The sequence below is a fragment of the Miscanthus floridulus genome, chromosome 2 (genome assembly GCF_019320115.1).
Source record: "Miscanthus floridulus cultivar M001 chromosome 2, ASM1932011v1, whole genome shotgun sequence".
In the NCBI taxonomy this organism is placed as follows: Eukaryota; Viridiplantae; Streptophyta; class Magnoliopsida; order Poales; family Poaceae; genus Miscanthus; species Miscanthus floridulus.
Window position 1 is genome coordinate 138368843 of NC_089581.1, and position 18967 is coordinate 138387809.

General features: G+C 48.3%; 1 protein-coding gene across 1 annotated transcript; it reads left to right on the plus strand.

Moving 5' to 3' along the window:
- The first annotated feature begins 2986 nt into the window (after positions 1-2986).
- On the plus strand, positions 2987-18908 carry LOC136530933 (uncharacterized). The gene is made up of 14 exons (XM_066523649.1): positions 2987-3427; positions 4312-4393; positions 5122-5225; positions 5385-5511; positions 5929-6023; positions 6538-6661; positions 8351-8431; positions 9123-9221; positions 9310-9465; positions 9536-9590; positions 9667-9740; positions 15634-15678; positions 16442-16609; positions 18112-18908. Exons 1-14 carry the CDS (start codon positions 3390-3392, stop codon positions 18580-18582), a joined length of 1719 nt encoding a protein of 572 aa, XP_066379746.1. The 5' UTR covers positions 2987-3389; the 3' UTR covers positions 18583-18908.
- The last annotated feature ends 59 nt before the right edge of the window (positions 18909-18967 follow it).

The window sequence follows — 18967 nt, forward strand, 5'->3', positions numbered from 1 at the left end:
GCAAAAGAGACCCTGGACTTTTCTAAGTCCTAACCCGCAGTCCAAGGCGTAGTTTCCTGAATGCGCAATCTCATTTGGAAAACATAAACTCCACGGCTTAAGTTAAAAATACATTTTCAGTATTTACAGAAATGCCATTTGAATTGTTTTGCTCATAAAATTGTCGTTTTAGCTCCGAATTGACCCATTCAAATCGCGTTAGCTTCGTAATTTCATAAGCTACATGTTGGAACTACTGTTAGTCAAGTTTGGAACTTTTTAATTTCATGATTAGATTTAATTAAATATATGGCTATAGGAAAACCCGTTTAAATCATAACTTTCACATTTTTGCTCCGTTTTTTGTGAACTTCGCGTTGTCGTGATCGTAGCAAGACGTAGATTATGTTTACAAATATTTTATCTTGTTTTCAATATTGTTGATGTACTGTTCTAATGATAGGAATATTTGCTTTGCATGAATGCTTTTGGAATGTTATATATTGCCGTGTTGGTCGCGTTTAGACGATGAGGAAAACGTTGGAGACCAAGAACTCTTCGACGACCAGCAGGACCAGCACGAGTTTGTGAACCAAGGCAAGTATAGCATGGGCTTTTCTTGATGTCCTATTTCACTTTAATCAATTACTCATTTGCATGTGTCTAATTTTGATACCCATAAGGACAACCTAGTGATTGTTTATCCTGTGCCTTGTCTCCTATGGGTTAAAATGCATATGGGTAGATTGCTAGTGCTCTAACGGAACTTGATATACATGATGATGAATGATTCTATGGAACAAAGTGAGTAACATGATTTATAACAACTGTTTCATAGGGCGAAAGTGCAAATGACCTTTGTTCATGTTGCTCCTAGCCCTCCATAAAGACTTATCTGTCAGCAAAAGTTGGGACTGACAGTGCAACTGGGAGAGTCATATGGCTCTAACTTTAGCTCAGTAATAGGAACTTTTCTAGCTAGTTAGAGGTTACCTTTTTGGCGTAAATGGGGCTTGCCACGTTGGGTATAGGGCTGCCTCTGTTCCTATGAGTATAGCCGCAATGGATATGTGCCATAGGAAAGGGGTTCCTACATCTGTCTGCCAAGAAAACCTAGCGGCCCTAACTTGTTAGGGAAACCTATGAAATGGCTTCATAGTGTACCCTGCCCGCTCACCTTGGTAGTGACATGGGAGTAATTAATTCGGGCATATGGGGATCACGACTCGTGGTGAATGTGCATCACTTCTGCAGAGGATAACAAACTGTTATAACAGCCGTGCTCACGGTCACGAGGGGCCCGAAAAACTCACAGAATAACTAAATACTTGATGATGTTCTATTAAGATGTTCTATGATGATTTATGATACACTTTACATTGATATATGTTCTTATGGGATTAAATAGGAGCTTAAGCATAACTTGATAATACTTGAGAATAAAAGCTTAACCTACTAAAAATGCTAACTGCAGTAAACTAGAGTCAATCCTTTTTGAGCTTCATAACCCCATGTTAGCTTGTTAAGTACGGGATGCACTTACACTTGTTTATTTTCTTTATTTGGATAAAAATCCTGGATGTGTAACAGATGACAACGGGTATGAGGATTTCTCGAGGATTTTTAGGCTCGTGGTCAACCAGTTGACCTTCCGTGTGATGGTGTTCCATGAGAGTGTTATCCTTTACTATTCTGCTGTGTTGTGTAAGACTTCTTAATGTTATTATTTGTGATGTAAGAGACACCGTGATGATACTTTATATGATTTGTCGACTTGTATGTGTGACTGATTTCTGGGCACACATGAGTATTGTGCATTCAATTTTATCCTTAAAATTGGGTGTGACAAATACTTAACTATGATGTAAAGTTTATGATAAAACATTAATATAGTACCCCCTTGGGAAAAAATGCAATTCTAACTACAATGCTAAGTCGTGCCGTCTTTAGTTTGAGCTTTATGGAAAATAAAATTTCAATATTTATGATTGATATCATTAGATTCATTGTATAATACAATTTCATAGTATATCTACTTAGTATTATAACTGTTGATACTATTTTATGTAAATTAATTCATCTTACAATAGCTTGAGTTACACTAAATCTAAAAGAGTCTGTCTACTGCACAACCATGTGTTTTATGTAATTCCAACACATGAATTTTTTTGCACTATAAGATTAAGATCCAACAACCTCCACCCTTCTTCTACCTCTAGCCTTCTTCTACCTTCAGACAATCACAAAATCACATATCATAAATCACATATCATAGAAAACAATTTTTTTTTATGAAAGGATAAATTATACAGCGGAGACGATGGATGCAGAGGGCGCTATCAATTGAAAATCTGTCTCCTCTTCATCAGAATCCAGCTGGTCGTTTCCTTTGCTGGGCGCACTGTCCTCCAGCGGCTTCCTATGCCGTCCAGGCCTCCCCTGCGTACATCCTGCTGGTGCTGCGCTGCCGCGTCCAGGCCTCGCCGTGTGTTTCTTTGTGCAAAAAATTCATGTGTTTTTGTATTGCATAGCATTTCTAATCTAAAATGACATTCTTTGGCGTAATAATCATCAATCAATCAAAGTCTCGTCGTAACCGAAATACAAAACATGGAAGCGACTGAAGTATTGAAACAAGGGAGTACAAATTCACGAGAAAGCAGTTCAATTCCCCTAACAGGAAACTACCTGTTTCCAAAAAGATGCTCTAGAGTACTCCAGTAGCCAACTAGCCATAAAATGAGAGCAAATATCCTGCGGTAGGGCCGTGCCGTGCCGGTGCCGCACGTGTGATCCAAAACGGCAAAACCATTACCCAATATACATTCATGAGCACCATATATATAAATGAAAACCCGAAAATGAGGCCATCCTTTTTTGTCTGGGTCAAATGCACTTTTGAGCGTTCGCAGACTCTTTGCAAAGTCATTTGAAAACGACCGCTAGAAATATCTGGATTTTTAACTGGAAAACCGCACCTGAAATTTGAAAGTTGCAAGCGAAAAAAGCGCAGTCATTCAAGACAAGTAACTGCGGCAAACTCAAAAAAAGTTCGCCCGGAGCACCAATGGCGCGGTATACTGTCAAAAAACACAAGAAGCGAGGGTCCCAGACGCGAAAACCGCCATTCGTTTCCTTCCCGAGTCCCCAGCCTAGCGCTGTCGCCGTCTGCCGAGGCCGAGCCCGGAAAAGGGTAAGGCAGCTACGCAAACGCAAGGCACCCCACCCCCGTTCACCGCAACCGAAGAATTAAAAAGCCGGAAGCCCGGAGGGAGGCGGCGAGGAGAGAAGGTGGGTTGGGGAATCGGAAGCGATCAGAGAAAGCAAAGCTTGCTTGCTTCGTCTACCGAATCCCCCCATCTCGCGCCCGCCCTCCGTCACTCGCCGCGGAGATTCGGCCCACGCCGCCGATGGACCAGCTCGTCAATTTCATCATCCGCCCGCCCAGGTGAGAGCTGCCCCTCCCCGTGCCCCCGCCGCCGTGATTCGGGTGCTGTGGGTTTGGATCTGGGCCGCGCCGGCAAGAGGGTTTTCTGGTGGGGGTGGATGGGCGGCTGCCCCGGCCGGGGTTGGTTCGTGCGCGGTCGGGCCGGCAGTGGGATCGGATTCCCGGGTGGCACGCGGTCCGTGGGTTGTGCTGTGCCCCACGGCGCGCAATTCAGGAGGCTTGTCTTGAGCTTGTTTAGGATGGTGACAGTGTTTGTGTATGCGGGGCTTGCAATTCGGTTCATCCGGGTGGCTGGTTTTGCTCCTTGTGTGGGTTACTGGATTTTGGATGCTCTGGCAATCGGGAGTCTTGTTTTGGTTCAGCTCAGTAGCCGTTAGCTCGTAGTTTTCCTGTGCCTTTTATATGACTTATAAGTGCATGCACAAATGCTGTTTAGTATCTTTAAGAATGTGTGAGAGAATGCATGACATGAGGGTGAAGTTATAAATGGACATCCATCTAGATAGCGAGTCCTATTTTAACAGGATTTCTGTCAATGTGTGTATTCCGTCTTGTGAGGCTGGCATGCTTGCCAGTAAACTGAGCTCACGAGATACCTATTACCCATGATCAAATCTTATGTTAAAAATGGTATTGAATGCATTGCTTTTGTGGTCTTATTGGCGTGGCATCTGCACTCTTATTCTCTCCTGCTGATTTCTTCATTAATACTTCCATTTCAACAACATAAATGGTCTTTCTCAAATTCAAGGGTTGCTGGAGTTCTTTCTACCACTAATAGACAAGTTGTTATTTCTGTAACTATTCAATTGATGGCAATGCCCTGTTATGGCTCTTTGAGTATCTCACTGTTGTTGATGGTCTGGTATTTCATTGCATGACAGAGCTGACTACAGTCCAAATGATGATCTATTAGAGCAGGAGTTTATGCTGAAGGGAAGATGGTTCCTGAGGAAGGATTTGGAGGTCAGATGTTCTATATATGCTGCATCATGATGATAACAGACTAAAACCAGTCGATGAACCTCTAAATCTTTTGCCTCTGTGCTAGTACCTTTTGCACTATTATTGAGAACAAAGGTCTCATGTCTTGTGAATGAGCAAACCTGCTAGACAAACACCATAAATGTTGCAATGCCAGAGTAACTTAGGATCTCGTACATTATGTTTACATTTCCGGATATGCAGGAATAATCAGTATTTGTTTGAGGGGATAATAGAATATGTGGATCCGTACATTAAAATGTTCCATGGATGTGTGGCAATGTAGATATTGATGTCTAAATGAAAGTTTTCTGCTTGTTTATTCAATAAATGGGTTGACTGTGCTTTTAGTTGGTTATGTGTTTTGATTCATGGAAAGTGATTTCTAGTTTGTTTGACTGTAGAACGTTGATATGCAGCAATTGATTTTTGGACATATGCTAGCAATGGTTGGAGGATGCGATATTTACATGATAGTTGCATTCTTTATTTTGTTAGCTATTTAACTGCCTCATAACATCTGGCCTTAGGTGCTGTTTTGCTGTGATACTGTAATCTTACACTGAAACTGACCTGCACCCTTTTGTTATTTTGTTAGATGGCTTATATATTACAGAATAATGAACAGAAAGATTAATACCGACGGGGATAGACTTGGGTTCTTCTTCAGTTGGATTCTTTGATTAAATGTTCTCTGTATTTTTTTCCAGGTAAAAAATGGCCAGGGAAAAACGTTGCAGTGTAGTCACTACATGCCTGTTGTGATTCCTGAAGGAAAAGCTCTTCCTTGTGTCATATATTGTCATGGAAACAGGTAAGGCTATATGCACGTCAACATTATAGTATTTGTTAATGTGTGCTAGTGAAAATTGTATGTCACCTATAAGAAAGTCAAAGCCCAGTCCTTATACATTTGTTATGACATGTATCTCTTCTGTTGGCTTTGTGTTAATTGATCTACATTATTTTCCAGTGGGTGCAGAGCTGATGCTAGTGAAGCCGCTATTATTCTTCTACCGTCAAACATTACAGTCTTTACACTGGACTTTTCAGGGTCTGGACTCTCTGAAGGAGAGCATGTCACCTTAGGCTGGAATGAAGTGAGATCTTGTGCTTATAGAGGATAGAAACTAAACTTGTTCGTATTATGAAGATTCAGTTTGCTTGTATAGTTTTTGAATTCAGTCTTGGTAGAAATATGACCAGGAAACTTGAGAAACAAATTGTATGAAATATTTTGGCATTTGTTGATTTTTATTCAGAAGTATCTGAATAAACATCATAAATCTTTGCGTAGAAGACTAATCAAAGCTATAGCATGGAGCGATTTCTGTTCTCCACCTGATTATATGTTCCCACCCCTCGACCCCTTTGTTTCTCACTCTTGTGTTCTGAAGTAACATGTCTCTGTCGCGGCATATTTTCACCAAGTAAATATCTTAGTAACAGCATATTATCGTAAATGGTTTTGTTGTTATCAAGGAGCACCTGCTGATGGACTCTCTTTTGTTTAACAGAGAGAAGATCTGAAAGCTGTGGTTAATTATTTGCGAACAGATGGGAATGTATCTTGCATTGGTTTGTGGGGTCGCTCAATGGGTGCAGTCACAAGGTAATTCCTTGTGTTTAAATGAATCTGGTCTTGAAGTAATTCATGATAGCACTTAGCTCAGCTTAGTACAGCCATAATATGATTTAGGGTTAGACCGCTGTTGGTTGTAAATCTGATTGGTGTGTTTGGCCTGAAGCATTATGTTGGCCAGGAATTAAAATATGACTTGTCCGACATTCCTAGAGAAGGAACCTTTTCTCCTTTATCATCATAATCAAAATATAAAATAAGGGGAAACTATTAGGATTTTGTTTCCACAGCTCAGTTTGTTGCCATTGCCAAGGAGGACATATGGCATACTAGGGGACATATCATGCTATCTTAGCCGGTGGTGCAAAAAAAAAAAAAACTTGCTTATTTTTAAGTTTGTACCTGACATTCATCTTCTTTTTAAAACAATATATGTAACGTTTCCCTCCTCCATGTGTGTTTCCATGCTTTGAACCCTGCCCATACATCTTTGATGCCTCTTAAGGCACATTCATCCTTTGACTCTTATCCTTATTATTTTCAGTCTAATGTATGGAGCGGAGGATCCATCAATTGCAGGAATGGTTCTTGATAGCCCATTCTCCAACTTGGTTGACTTAATGATGGAGCTAGTGGACACCTACAAATATCCACTGCCAAAATTCACTGTAAGTACAATTTGACGATAAGGACTCGCCATTGTTACTTTTAGTTGATGTGTCGATGGGTTTGTTGGCCTAGGCAGCCATGATAGTTAACTGTGTGCTTTTGCCTTACAATGCTGTTACTACCATCATGTCTTACTGTTAAATATACCTTTATTGTACCACTTCAATTAATGAGTGTAATAATGCAGTGGTTAGAATGTGCACCAATACATCAAAACAAGAACCACATGAACAAGACAGGAAGAGCTAGATGAAATTGTTACTCACATTTCCTTCTAGTATTCATCAGTACTAGTGAGTGATTTTTATCATCAACTAAATTCCCAAAAATGAGGGTCTCACATGTATCGTGCAGGGCCAACTAGATACTACCTGGTAAGGCTAGATAAAACCAAACAACTTAACACTGGGACTATTAATCTTTTTAGCCAAACAATTACTAGGAGTAGGACTTTGTGGTTTGCAAACCTCCTGTTGGACTCGTGCATGACATCTTCAATCTCAGACTCCAATTTCTGTGCCCTATATCTACTAGTGTATCAATTCTGATGCTGCATATCTCTGTTACTTTCCACCCTTCTGTTTACCCCCAGGATTCGTAGTTTTAACTTCTAGTTTTTTGAAACTACAACTGTATATCACTTTCAGTTGACTTCTATATTGAATTTACTTTATATATGCATACATATCTGCCAAAGTTCAGCTAGGCGCTAGGCGGAATCTAGGCGCTGACCCATTGCCTAGCGCCTAGTCGGGAGTACTCGGTCCTAGGCGCTCCTAGGCGTTTTCCTAGGCGTTTTGGCAATATAGCCATAAATTATATATATATTATGTATATAACTATATATATGTATATAACTACTATATATGAGTCGCAGTAAGTATAAAAAGAGGGCCAGTATAACTACTATATATGTATATAACTACTATATATTATTTTAAAACAGCAGCTCAGAGCAGTATATGGATTTTTTTTGAGCAAACTCAGAGCAGTATATAAATAATAATAAAGAAAAAGGAAAGGAAAAAAGAAAAAGAAAGGAGGAGTAAGAAGTGGTCTGGCCCAGCCCACGTGCACCAAGCAGCCCATGTGCCCCTCTCACCCTGCACTGCGCCGCCCACCGCAACTCTCTTTGACTTCCGCCTCCACCCTTCTCTCTGTCTCTTCCCTCCCGTTACCTCTGCCTCCGCCCACCTCTCTCTCTCTCTCTATCTCTCGATGGTGGAAGAGGAACAGAGGAGGCGGGATGCTGCAGGCCAGCGCTGATTGGGGAAAGACGGCCGTGGCCCGCAGGCGGCCGCTCCTTGCCGTGGCCCGCACAGGCGGCCGCACGGCTCGACGGCGGTCGGTCGGCAACTTCTCCCGTCGGCGCGGGCGAGCTGCGGCTTCTTGTTCCCCTCCCGCTCTCCCGACGGGTGTGGAATCTCCCGTGCGCCCGCTCTCTCCCTCCCGCTCTCCTGCTCATCTCGCGCGCCTACGCGCCGCGTCCGCGCCCGCCTAGCGCGCCTCCGCGCCGCCTAGCGCCGCGATGCGCGACTATGCCCCTAGTCGCGGCGACGGGCTTCGCCCAGCGACTAGGCGCGCGTAGTCGCCGAGTAGTCGCCGCCTAGCCGAACTTTGTTATCTGCAGCTTTTCTTGCATAGAGTATATTACATTTAATTTTGTGGTGCTTCTGCTTGTTGCTTAGGTCAAACTTGCAATACAGCATATGCGAAAGATTGTCAAGAGGAAAGCTAGTTTTGACATCATGGATCTTGATACCATTCAGGTTATTATCTTCTATATATAAAGCTATTTGCTTGCATTAAATATTGATATCGTGTCAGCCATTAGGGTTTTGAGGAATTGTCAAATTTCATGTTGTTCCCAATTTCCCATTTCCCAAGACTTGACTTTCAGTATGTTGCATTTATTTTTTTCCTTGGTCGATGTTTGTTGATTCTCAGCTCTTTCTCAAATATTGTTAGTTGCTATTAGCTGCTAGGAGATTATTTAAAGATATTTTCTTGTCCTTTACATTGGATGACTACATCTTACACTGTTAGGTACTTAGGTTGGCTTATATACATCCTTTCTTCACTTTTTCCCTTGTTTTCTTCTCACCTCGTGACCTTCAGTAAACAAGGAGACTATATAGGCTGTTTCTCTTATGACTGCCCACTAAACTATGCAATCTTATTCAATAATGCTGCAACAGATCATCAGAACATTTATAGGTTGTTTGGTGTTGAATAGGGTGGTGATGGATCATCAAATCTTAGCTCTGAATAGCACCTGTTTGGTGTTAGGAACTGAAGAGTTTGATTCATCACACCTTGTCTCTCCCAAGCATAGGCCTTTGTATAATATCGAAATTCATGGGATGGTCCCAAGATGGACTATCTGAAATGCCTCATTATTTCTGGTTCTGTTGTGAAGGCAGCTAATGTGTATTTTCTACCGGAAATGTAATCTTGCAGGTAGCAAAACGATGTTTTGTTCCTGCTTTGTTTGGACATGCAACTGAGGATGATTTTATACTTCCCCATCATTCAGACAAGATATATGAATCATATATTGTAAGTTTCCATCTTTCCCTTCAATGTTAACCACACTTGACCTTTTGTCTGTCGAGTTAGTAATATGTGGTTGTTCCAAATTCTGCAGGGTGACAAAAACATTATAAAATTTGATGGTGACCACAATTCACCACGTCCTCAATTTTACTTTGACTCAATCACTATATTTTTCCATAATGTGCTAAACCCTCCTGAAGTGGCAGAGGATCATTATTTCCTGACACCACATGGTGGCCTTGGTCAGGTAGTATAACAATGTTCTTCACATCTGGTTGAATTATGTTGGCTTTACTTACCTTATGTTCTGCTGATAGGGTCATTGGGATACAGAACAAGACATAGAGTATAGGTTCTCTCAATCACCTACAGGTACATTTTGCAAAATTTGATCTTCACTCGTTACGACAAATAGCAAGAAGCCAAGAACCTATGTGATTTGTTTCAGGGACAGCCCATGCAACTACGACAGAAGATGCCATTGCACAGTTGCGTTCTAGAAGGCTCATGAGTAGAATGGAGGTGCGTGTTTCAATTGGTTGATACTCTTTAATAAACACTTATGCTTCCAAATACTATCAACTAATTTACTCTGTCCACTTTTTAATACTTTTGCTAAATGTATTTTACTGGGCAATCATTCCTTGTATAAAACATGACCAAACAAAACATCCCTAACTTATATCTCAAGCACAAATAATGGACAGACAATGGAGGGAAAGGAAGAGATCAGGGGGTTATTTTGGCACAATATCCTTGTTGGAGTATGAGAGTATGAGTGTATTAGGCCCATGAGGCCCATGTATGACTAATATACATTGCTACCCTTCTAGGGTTAGCCCAATAAGACTTACACAATTCTAGCATGGTATCCAGCTAGGCCTTCCTCCCTCCCCTTCCCCGACCAGCCGCCAGGCGCCGCCGGCCGGCTTGCCGCCGCCATGGCTGGCCGCCCTCCCCCTCCCCCTCCCTCCCCAACCTACTTCCACGTTTTCCCCTCCCTTCCCTACCCGTCGTGGGCCCAGCGCGCGGGCGCCGGCCCCCTTGCCGCGGACCGCGGATGGCCGGGCCGCCGCCGCTGTCGCTGCGGGCGTGGCGCGGGCGCCGGCGCGGGCGCGGGCGCCGGCGCGGGCGCGGGGCGCGGGCGCCGGCGCGGGCGCGGGCGTGGGTGGCCCAGCCGCCTCGCTGGCGCGGGGGCCAGGCGGCCCCGCCGCTACGGGTGCGGGCGTAGGGCGGCCCCGCCGCCGCGGGCGCGGACACGGCCAGCCTGCCCACTGCCGCCGCCGCCGCTGCTGCAGGGGCGGGCGCGGGCGCAGGCAGCCACGCCGCTGCCGCTGGGGGCGCGGGGGAGACCCTGGAGCCTTTCTTCTTCCCCGCTCCCCCTCCTCTGCCGCCCCCTGCCCCTCTCCAGACGGCAGGGGCCAACTCTGCTCTCGCCGCGCCTCTCGTGGCTGCACGGGCTGCTGCTGCGGACAGCCAGGCCCGGGTGCGGGCGGCCGCCCTCGCTTTGGAGCGCGAGCGCGACGCGGCTGATGCCCTGGCCCGCCAGATCGCTGAGGCGGAGCAGCTCCTCGTCCTCCCTACATCCTGCGACACCGCGGCCACCTCTTCAGGCTCGACGGGTCACCGCGCGACTCGCACCACGGTCATCTGGCACGACCCGGCCGACCCGCACGTGGCTCAGCTCCACTACCAGGCCGGGGGTGTCCAGAACATTCGACTCCTCGTCCCGGTCGTCCTCGAGCCTGAGTTGCCCTCTTACGCCCGCTGGAGGGACCTGGTTCTCCTCACCCTCCGCCGCTACGCCCTTGACGACCACGTCCTAGTCGACGCCTCGGTCGCGGTCCAGACCCCATCGTGGCTGCGCCTTGACAGCGTCGTCCTCTCCTGGATCATCAGGACGATCTCCCTGGACCTCCACGACCTCGTCCGCAACTCTGCTGACGCTCGCCGGGCTTGGCTTGCGCTCGAGGGCCAGTTTCTGGGCAATGCCGAAGCCCGGGCCCTGCGTCTCGATGCGAGCTTCCGCACCTTTGTTCAGGGTGACCTCTCCGTTGGCGATTTCTGCCGGCGCATGAAGAGCATGGCGGACTCCCTCGGCGACCTTGGCTGGCCCGTGGAGGACCGTATTCTGGTCCTCAATGTCCTCCGCGGGCTCAGTGACCGCTACGCCCACCTCCGGACGTGGATCACCCGGCAGAGGCCCTTTCCCTCCTTCCTGCAGGTCCGTGACGACCTTGTCATGGAGGAGCTCACTCAGGGCGTCCAGCCAGGGTCCACCTCCGCGCCAGGGTCCTCGTCTTCCTCGACTGCCCTGGCCGCTACTCCTCCGGCGCGTTCGTTCGCTCCACCGCCGTCGTCGCTTCTTGGTTCTCCTCCCCCCGGGCCGGGCGGGGGTGGGGGGGGCCGTGGCGGCCGCCGTCGCCGCGGAGGGGGGCGTGGGGGCCGCGGGGGCCACCACACACCGGCTCCTCCAGGGAGCCACCAGTCGCCCGCAACTCCACGGGGTGCAGCCTGGCCCTCTTTCCACAACCCGTGGTTGGGGCGCATCTCCATGTGGCCCTTCCCGGCTCCAGGTGGCGAGCCTCGCCCACCAGTGGCCTTGCTCACTGGAGCTCCTCCGGGGATTTACTCCCCGTCTGCGTGGGCTACACCTCCCGGCGCATCTTCGTGGGTGCCACCTCCCGACACCTTGCCCGGGCCTGTCGGTTGGAACCCGGCGGCCTTGGCCAGATCCTTCAGCACCATGGCCCTGACACCGCCTGCCGGTACCGACTGGATTGCCGACTCGGGTGCCACTTACCACACTACTCCAGACCCTGGTATACTCTCCTCTATTCACCCTCCTTCTCCCTCTCATCCTTCGTCCATCATGGTCGCGAATGGTTCGTGTATTCCAGTCACGTCCGTGGGTGCCGCCGGCACTCATGGTTCCTTTCTTCTTCCTGACATTCTTGTTGCACCCTCTATGGTTCACAACCTTCTTTCTATTCGTCGTTTTACAGCTGACAATTCCTGTTCTGTTGAATTTGACTCTACTGGTCTTACTGTAAAGGATTTGGCTTCCCGGCGTCGTCTTCTCCGATGTGACAGCACGGGACCCCTTTACACCCTTCGGCTTCCGACGTCTGCTTCCTCTTCGTCACCGTCTACTTTGTCAGCTGCCTTCGCCGCCACTCCTTCTTCCACCACTTGGCACCGTCGCCTCGGCCATCCTGGACGTGATGCTCTGACGCAGCTTAGTCGCAGTTCCGACATTGGTTGTACTCGGGCTCACGATGAGCACTTGTGTCATGCGTGCCAGCTGGGCCGTCATGTTCGTCTCCCTTTTTGTTCTTCTTCACATGCTACGCATGTGTTTGATCTTGTACACTGCGACCTATGGACATCTCCTGTCATCAGCATTTCTGGGTATAAATACTATCTTGTGGTGGTTGATGATTTCTCGCATTATTCGTGGACTTTCCCCTTGCGTGCAAAGTCGGATACCTTCACCACTCTTCTCCACTTTTTCGCCTGGGTGTCTACTCAGTTCGGCCTTACCATCAAGGCCGTCCAGTGTGACAATGGCCGTGAGTTCGATAACGGCACCTCCCGTGCCTTCTTCCTCTCTCACGGTGTCCAGTTGCGCATGTCTTGCCCGTATACCTCCTCCCAGAACGGCAAGGCCGAGCGCATGATTCGCACCACGAACGACACCATGCGCACCCTTCTGCTCCAGGCGTCGCTTCCTGCTCGCTTCTGGGCCGAGAGTCTGCACACCTCCACCTATCTCCTTAACCGCCTTCCTTCCGCTGCCTGCCCGGCTCCCACACCACACCACGCTCTCTTCGGTACCCCTCCTCGGTATGACCACCTTCGTGTCTTCGGGTGTGCGTGCTACCCCTAACACCACTGCCACCGCTCCCCACAAGCTGGCTCCCCGTTCCGCTCTGTGTGTCTTCCTTGGGTACTCCCCGGATCACAAGGGGTACCGGTGCTTTGACCTCACCTCCCGTCGGGTCCTCATCTCTCGCCACGTGGTGTTTGATGAGTCTGTCTTCCCCTTCTCCACCACCACCACACCATCTCCCACCCCCGATCCTGACCCCTTCTCTCTGTTTCCCACTGACACGGTGGTCCAGCCGCTTTCACCGCTGTCTCCTGCAGGTACTGCTTCCCCGTGCCCCCGCTCGCCGCCCACCAGTGACGCCCCTGGCCCTGCGCCCTGCCCGGGTCCGGAGGCATCGCCCACCGGAGCTGCCCCTGCCCCTCCGTCCGCAGCGGGTCCGGGGACACCGCCTGTCGCACCTCCTGCGCGTTTCGCCCAGCCGGTGCACGTCTACCAGCGCCGTGTGCCGGCGGCAACGCTGCCTCCGGCACCACCGGGGTCCACCTCTCCACTGGTGACGCCTACACCACCGGTGGCTCCTTCTCCGCCGGCGACCCCTACACCGCCGCCGCCGCCTCAGGCTGCCCGTGTCGCGTCGCCGGTGTACCACCCGCAACTCCTTCACCGACACCCGCGGCATGTTCACCCTATGGTGACGCGTCACGCGGCTGGTACCCTGCGGCCCCGGGCTCTCGCGACGATGCCCGACGACCCGCAGATCTCTCCTGTACCCTCTTCCGTTCGCGACGCCTTGTCGGACCCTCATTGGCGCCGCGCGATGGAAGAGGAGTACGCGGCTCTCCTCGTCAACCAGACATGGGATCTGGTGCCCCGTCCACCCGGATCCAACGTCGTCACCGGCAAGTGGATCTGGACACACAAGCGGCGGGCTGATGGTACCCTTGAGAGGTACAAGGCTCGCTGGGTTCTTCGGGGTTTCACTCAGCGCCCTGGAGTTGATTATGATGAGACTTTCAGCCCCGTGGTGAAGCCGGCCACCGTACGCACAGTGCTCTCCCTGGCTCTCAGTCGCTCTTGGCCTGTGCATCAGCTGGACGTCAAGAATGCTTTTCTCCACGGGACTCTCACCGAGACAGTCTACTGCAGCCAGCCAGCGGGGTTTGTTGACTCTTCTCGTCCGGACATGGTCTGCCGGCTCAACAAGTCTCTCTACGGCCTCAAGCAGGCCCCCCGGGCGTGGTACTCTCGGTTTGCTGCTTTCCTGCTGACACTGGGGTTTGTGGAGGCCAAGTCGGATACGTCCCTGTTTATCTATCACCATGGAGCTGAGACTGCCTATCTGCTGCTCTACGTTGATGATATTGTCCTCACAGCCTCCAGCCCGTCCTTACTCAGCCGTGTCATCGCCTCTCTTCAGCAGGAGTTTGCTATGAAGGATCTTGGTGTGCTCCACCACTTCCTCGGGGTCACTGTTGAGCCTCGCCCCACCGGTCTTCTCCTTCACCAGCGGCAGTACACTCTTGATATCCTGGAGCGTGCTGGGATGACTAACTGCAAGCCCTGCTCTACTCCAGTTGACACACAGGGCAAGCTGTCAGAGGCCGTGGGCACCACCGTGGCAGACCCCACTGCTTACCGGAGTCTTGCAGGTGCCCTTCAGTACCTCACCTTCACCAGGCCAGACATCACCTATGCAGTACAGCAGATATGCCTTCACATGCATGATCCCCGAGAGCCTCACCTCACTGCGCTCAAGCGCCTCCTCCGTTACCTCCGCGGCACTGTCGACTACGGCTTACTCCTTCAGCGGTCTTCCTCCACCGAGCTCGTCGTCTACACTGACGCCGACTGGGCCGGGTGTCCGGACACTCGGCGCTCTACCTCCGGCTACGCTGTCTTTCTGGGCGGCAACCTGGTGTCCTGGTCGTCCAAGCGCCAGCCGGTGGTCTCCCGATCCAGTGCCGAGGCGGAGTACCGAGCTGTCGCTAACGGCGTGGCTGAGGCCTCCTGGCTCCGACAGCTCCTTGCCGAGCTCCACAGCCCTCTCTCCCGGAGCACGCTGGTCTACTGCGACAACGTCAGTGCGGTGTACCTCTCCACCAACCCCGTGCAGCACCAACGGACCAAGCATGTGGAGATCGACCTACACTTTGTCCGTGATCGGGTTGCCATCGGCGATGTTCGGGTCCTACACGTCCCGACCACCTCCCAGTTTGCCGACATCTTCACCAAGGGCCTCCCGTCATCGACCTTCACCGAGTTTCGCTCCAGCCTCAACATCATTGGTGGCTAGTTGCGTCTGTGGGGGGGCTCGTGTGTGTGCTTCTTTTCATGTCCAGTCTGTAACTCCGCTGCGACGGTAGTTCAGACTGCGGGGGGGGTGTTGGAGTATGAGAGTATGAGTGTATTAGGCCCATGAGGCCCATGTATGACTAATATACATTGCTACCCTTCTAGGGTTAGCCCAATAAGACTTACACAATTCTAGCAATCCTCAGTAACCAGATGTTTCTCCTTATGCATTGTTCTCTGTTTTAATGAGGTAGCAAGCATAGCTTCAGCTTTTTGTGATTGTTTTTGCAGGTCCCATCTGCTGCCACCACTGAAGACAGGGCTGATCGAACTGAGGTACTTTCCCCTTTAGGAGTATACATGTTCTTTCTTTTGTACCACCGAAGTTTCTTATCTGATCATACCTAACTGTGACTTTTTACAGTTTGAAAGCAAATCACTCTTACTAATCCTAGAACCATTGCATTTGCAATTTGGAAGATATAACATGCTTGATTGCCCTCAATTACTGGCATACTGGGTCTGACAAGGTGTCATAGAAAATTTATAATCCAGAGCATATGGCATGACTAATAAGAACTTGTATTAAATTTGTAGTATTTACGAAAGACATGAGAGGTTGAAGCGTTCAAGTATGATACTCTAACAGGCCCATATGCAGGGTGTGTTGCACCACACATCTTAACCATTATAAAGTCCAGCTTCCTTTGTAGTTTCTACCTTTTCCTGTTCTCTGTATTCCTTGCTGATTGGCCTGAACTTATTAGGTTCCAAAAACCATGCACTTGAACAGTTACTATATGAAATGTAAATTATATAATCAGTATTGAGTGGGCAGTGCGCTACATATGAAATTTGAAAAGCAATATGGAATTCAGATGCCATTTATCTCAGAGTTGTAATTATAATTAAATGGTCATTAGACTTCATTTGTTGTGGTAGTGTTATACCAAATTCATCTGCTTCAAGAACATGCGTGGGCTACCTTCCAATTTCATATATTTTGCTGATAAATTTCAGTGGAAATGCTTTGTTCTGTCAAATGCTAATCTTTGCTAAGCTAACCATACAGATTCTTACTCGGTTGCTGTCTGAACAGGGTTTGGATAGTGATCTTGGTCCCTCCTCATCTAGTGTATCAACAGCAACTCCTCCCAATGGTCGCAACGGAAGGCTGCTGACTCCAACCTCTGATGATGGCGAGTATGTGGAGTACTCATTTGATAGCTTGTCAGATATGCCTTACACCGTGGAAGATGAAGATAGAGTAAGTCATACCTCAAATTCCTTGCTCTTCGTAGTCATAGTTGTGCTGTTATGCTGCACTTTCTTGTGTAGTACCTTATGACTTATATATAGTTCAACAGAGGGTAAATATAGAATCTGGAGCAGGGTGCCTGGATCACTGATTAAACATAAGTTCATGCCGTGATAAGTTCTTACTAATCTTTGGTCCAGTGATGACAGTGCACTACTTAGAGCATCTCCAACAGATGTACTATCCAGCTTCCAATAGCAATATTTGGAAAACCCAGGCCAAATACACGCTCCAGCAGCTTCTCCATCGGGCCCTCCAAAACTTTGGATACCCAAAAACGCTTCTCTCGCTTTCCACATGCGGAGAAGCTTCTGCTTCCCAAGCCTCCTTACTGCACATCGTCTTCTTCCTTCTCCTTGCTGCGGTCCTTGCTGATCCTTGCGTTGAGCATCTGTGCGACTGCCTCCTCACAGTGTTTCTTGTTCCCACCCCCTGTCTGGTCCCTGTGAGCCCTCCCTACCAAGTCTGGCACCATCCATGTACCAGGCTGGAGTGAGACTGCCGGCTGTGGGCTGCCACACTTGTCGATGTCCAGTCAGGTTGGGCCCATCTGCGTATCCTTGGCAACTGTGTGGATACGGTCTGCCTGTGCTGGAGTGACGCTCGTGCTTGGGGTTCCATCCTTCCGTCCCCAGCCCCTTTGTGCTGGTGCCTCTCTCATGTCTTTTTTTTTTTTTTTCAAATTTTGAAGCTGTCGAGTGTCGAGTTCAAGAATTGAAGGTCATAAATTCATTACTAGTGGAGTTGTGCCTTCATGTTCCTTCTCCACGTGAGGGAGATTGATTGTTGTGCTGGATTTGATTTGGCCGTGAGAGAGTTCGAGTGATGAAGCGCTGGTGCTTTTTATGGCCTGTGAGAGAAGGTAAAGGGAGGTTGAAGATGACAGCTGGGGGTCCATCTGTTCATGAGGGGGGGGGGGGGGGGGTGATTGAATTTAGAGAACAAGAATTAGAAAGTCTGTTGGTGATATAGGAGATATACAGAGGTAAACTTATTGGGATGGCCCTCCAGATGAGGACATATGGGCTGTTTGGTTCAACTCCAAGCAAACTTACCTGGCGCGCCGTGTGTTCCTATCTGTCCGTTTTCGGTCGCCTGGGGTCTGGATCGTTGCCTGGCCGTGAGTCTGCCTGGGAGGGTTCGATCCAAACAGCCCTAGAAAGTGAATAATGGAGAACTGCTGGATATGGTCTTAAGGACTATTGGTGCAAACGAGCACTCCGATTTGAAATGGGGATCTTAGCACCATGAACGTGACTTAGAGCTGTTGGGTATGTAGTGAACTTTGGTGGTAGCACATTTAGTGTGGTACCATATATCTCATTCATGTGCAAATCAATGTCCTAAGGACTACAAGGATGAATGCTAATTATGCTATTTCTTAAGATTCATCCTTTTTGTGTTTCTAAGCCTATCAGTATTGAATCTTGTATTGCTGTGCTGACATGCAGATGCTGATGCAAGCAATTCTTGAATCACTGAAAGACTATGAACAGTCAAATACAAAAAATGTGCAATCAACTGCATCTGATGCTGCACCTAAAGAGAACGATACTGTAAAAGACAGCAATGGTGTGGCTGCTGCAGCATTGGAGCAAGATGCATCCTCTGTGTCATTTGATGCTCCTGGCAAGCATACGAATGTCTGCAACAGTGGAGAAAAAGTCAGTGAAGGGCAAACTACAGATTGCGACGCTGTAAAGAACAATGCTTCGGTCTCTGCTTCTGGTTCTTCAGAGCCCTTGGCATCAACACAGATGACCAATGGAAAACCTGCTTCGGCAGAATCCCAGAAAGTGACTCAGAATGCCAATGGAGAGGATGGCACAAGAGCAACTTTGGTGGTTCAGAAGAGCCGGACGGGCGGCCTGATAGATGGTTTGACACAAAAATGGGGTTCTTTCTTCAAGAACAACGACTAAGACGAGGAAAGATACGTGATGATTCCCTTGACAATACGTGTTCCGCCGTGTTAATAGTAACAGAGTTGCCGTTGGTTGATGTCCAGCTTGATTGGTTTTACATGTAAAACGGAAAGGAAACATGTGATTTCAGGACGTTGGTGTGTATATAGAAGTAGGAATTGTAGCGCCCCCATTGATTTGTATCATCTCTCAACGTCCACTGTGAATTGGCAAGACCTTTCTTCTTGCTAATGTGTTGTAACATAATTTGAAAGCCGATTACTTTGTAGGGTTTTATATTTTTATTTATAAAAATAGTAAAGGGTAATGTGCCTCTTAATGTCGATTCGAATTCTCTTATACAGTATTAATAGGGTCAAATAAATATTGTATTTACGTCCGT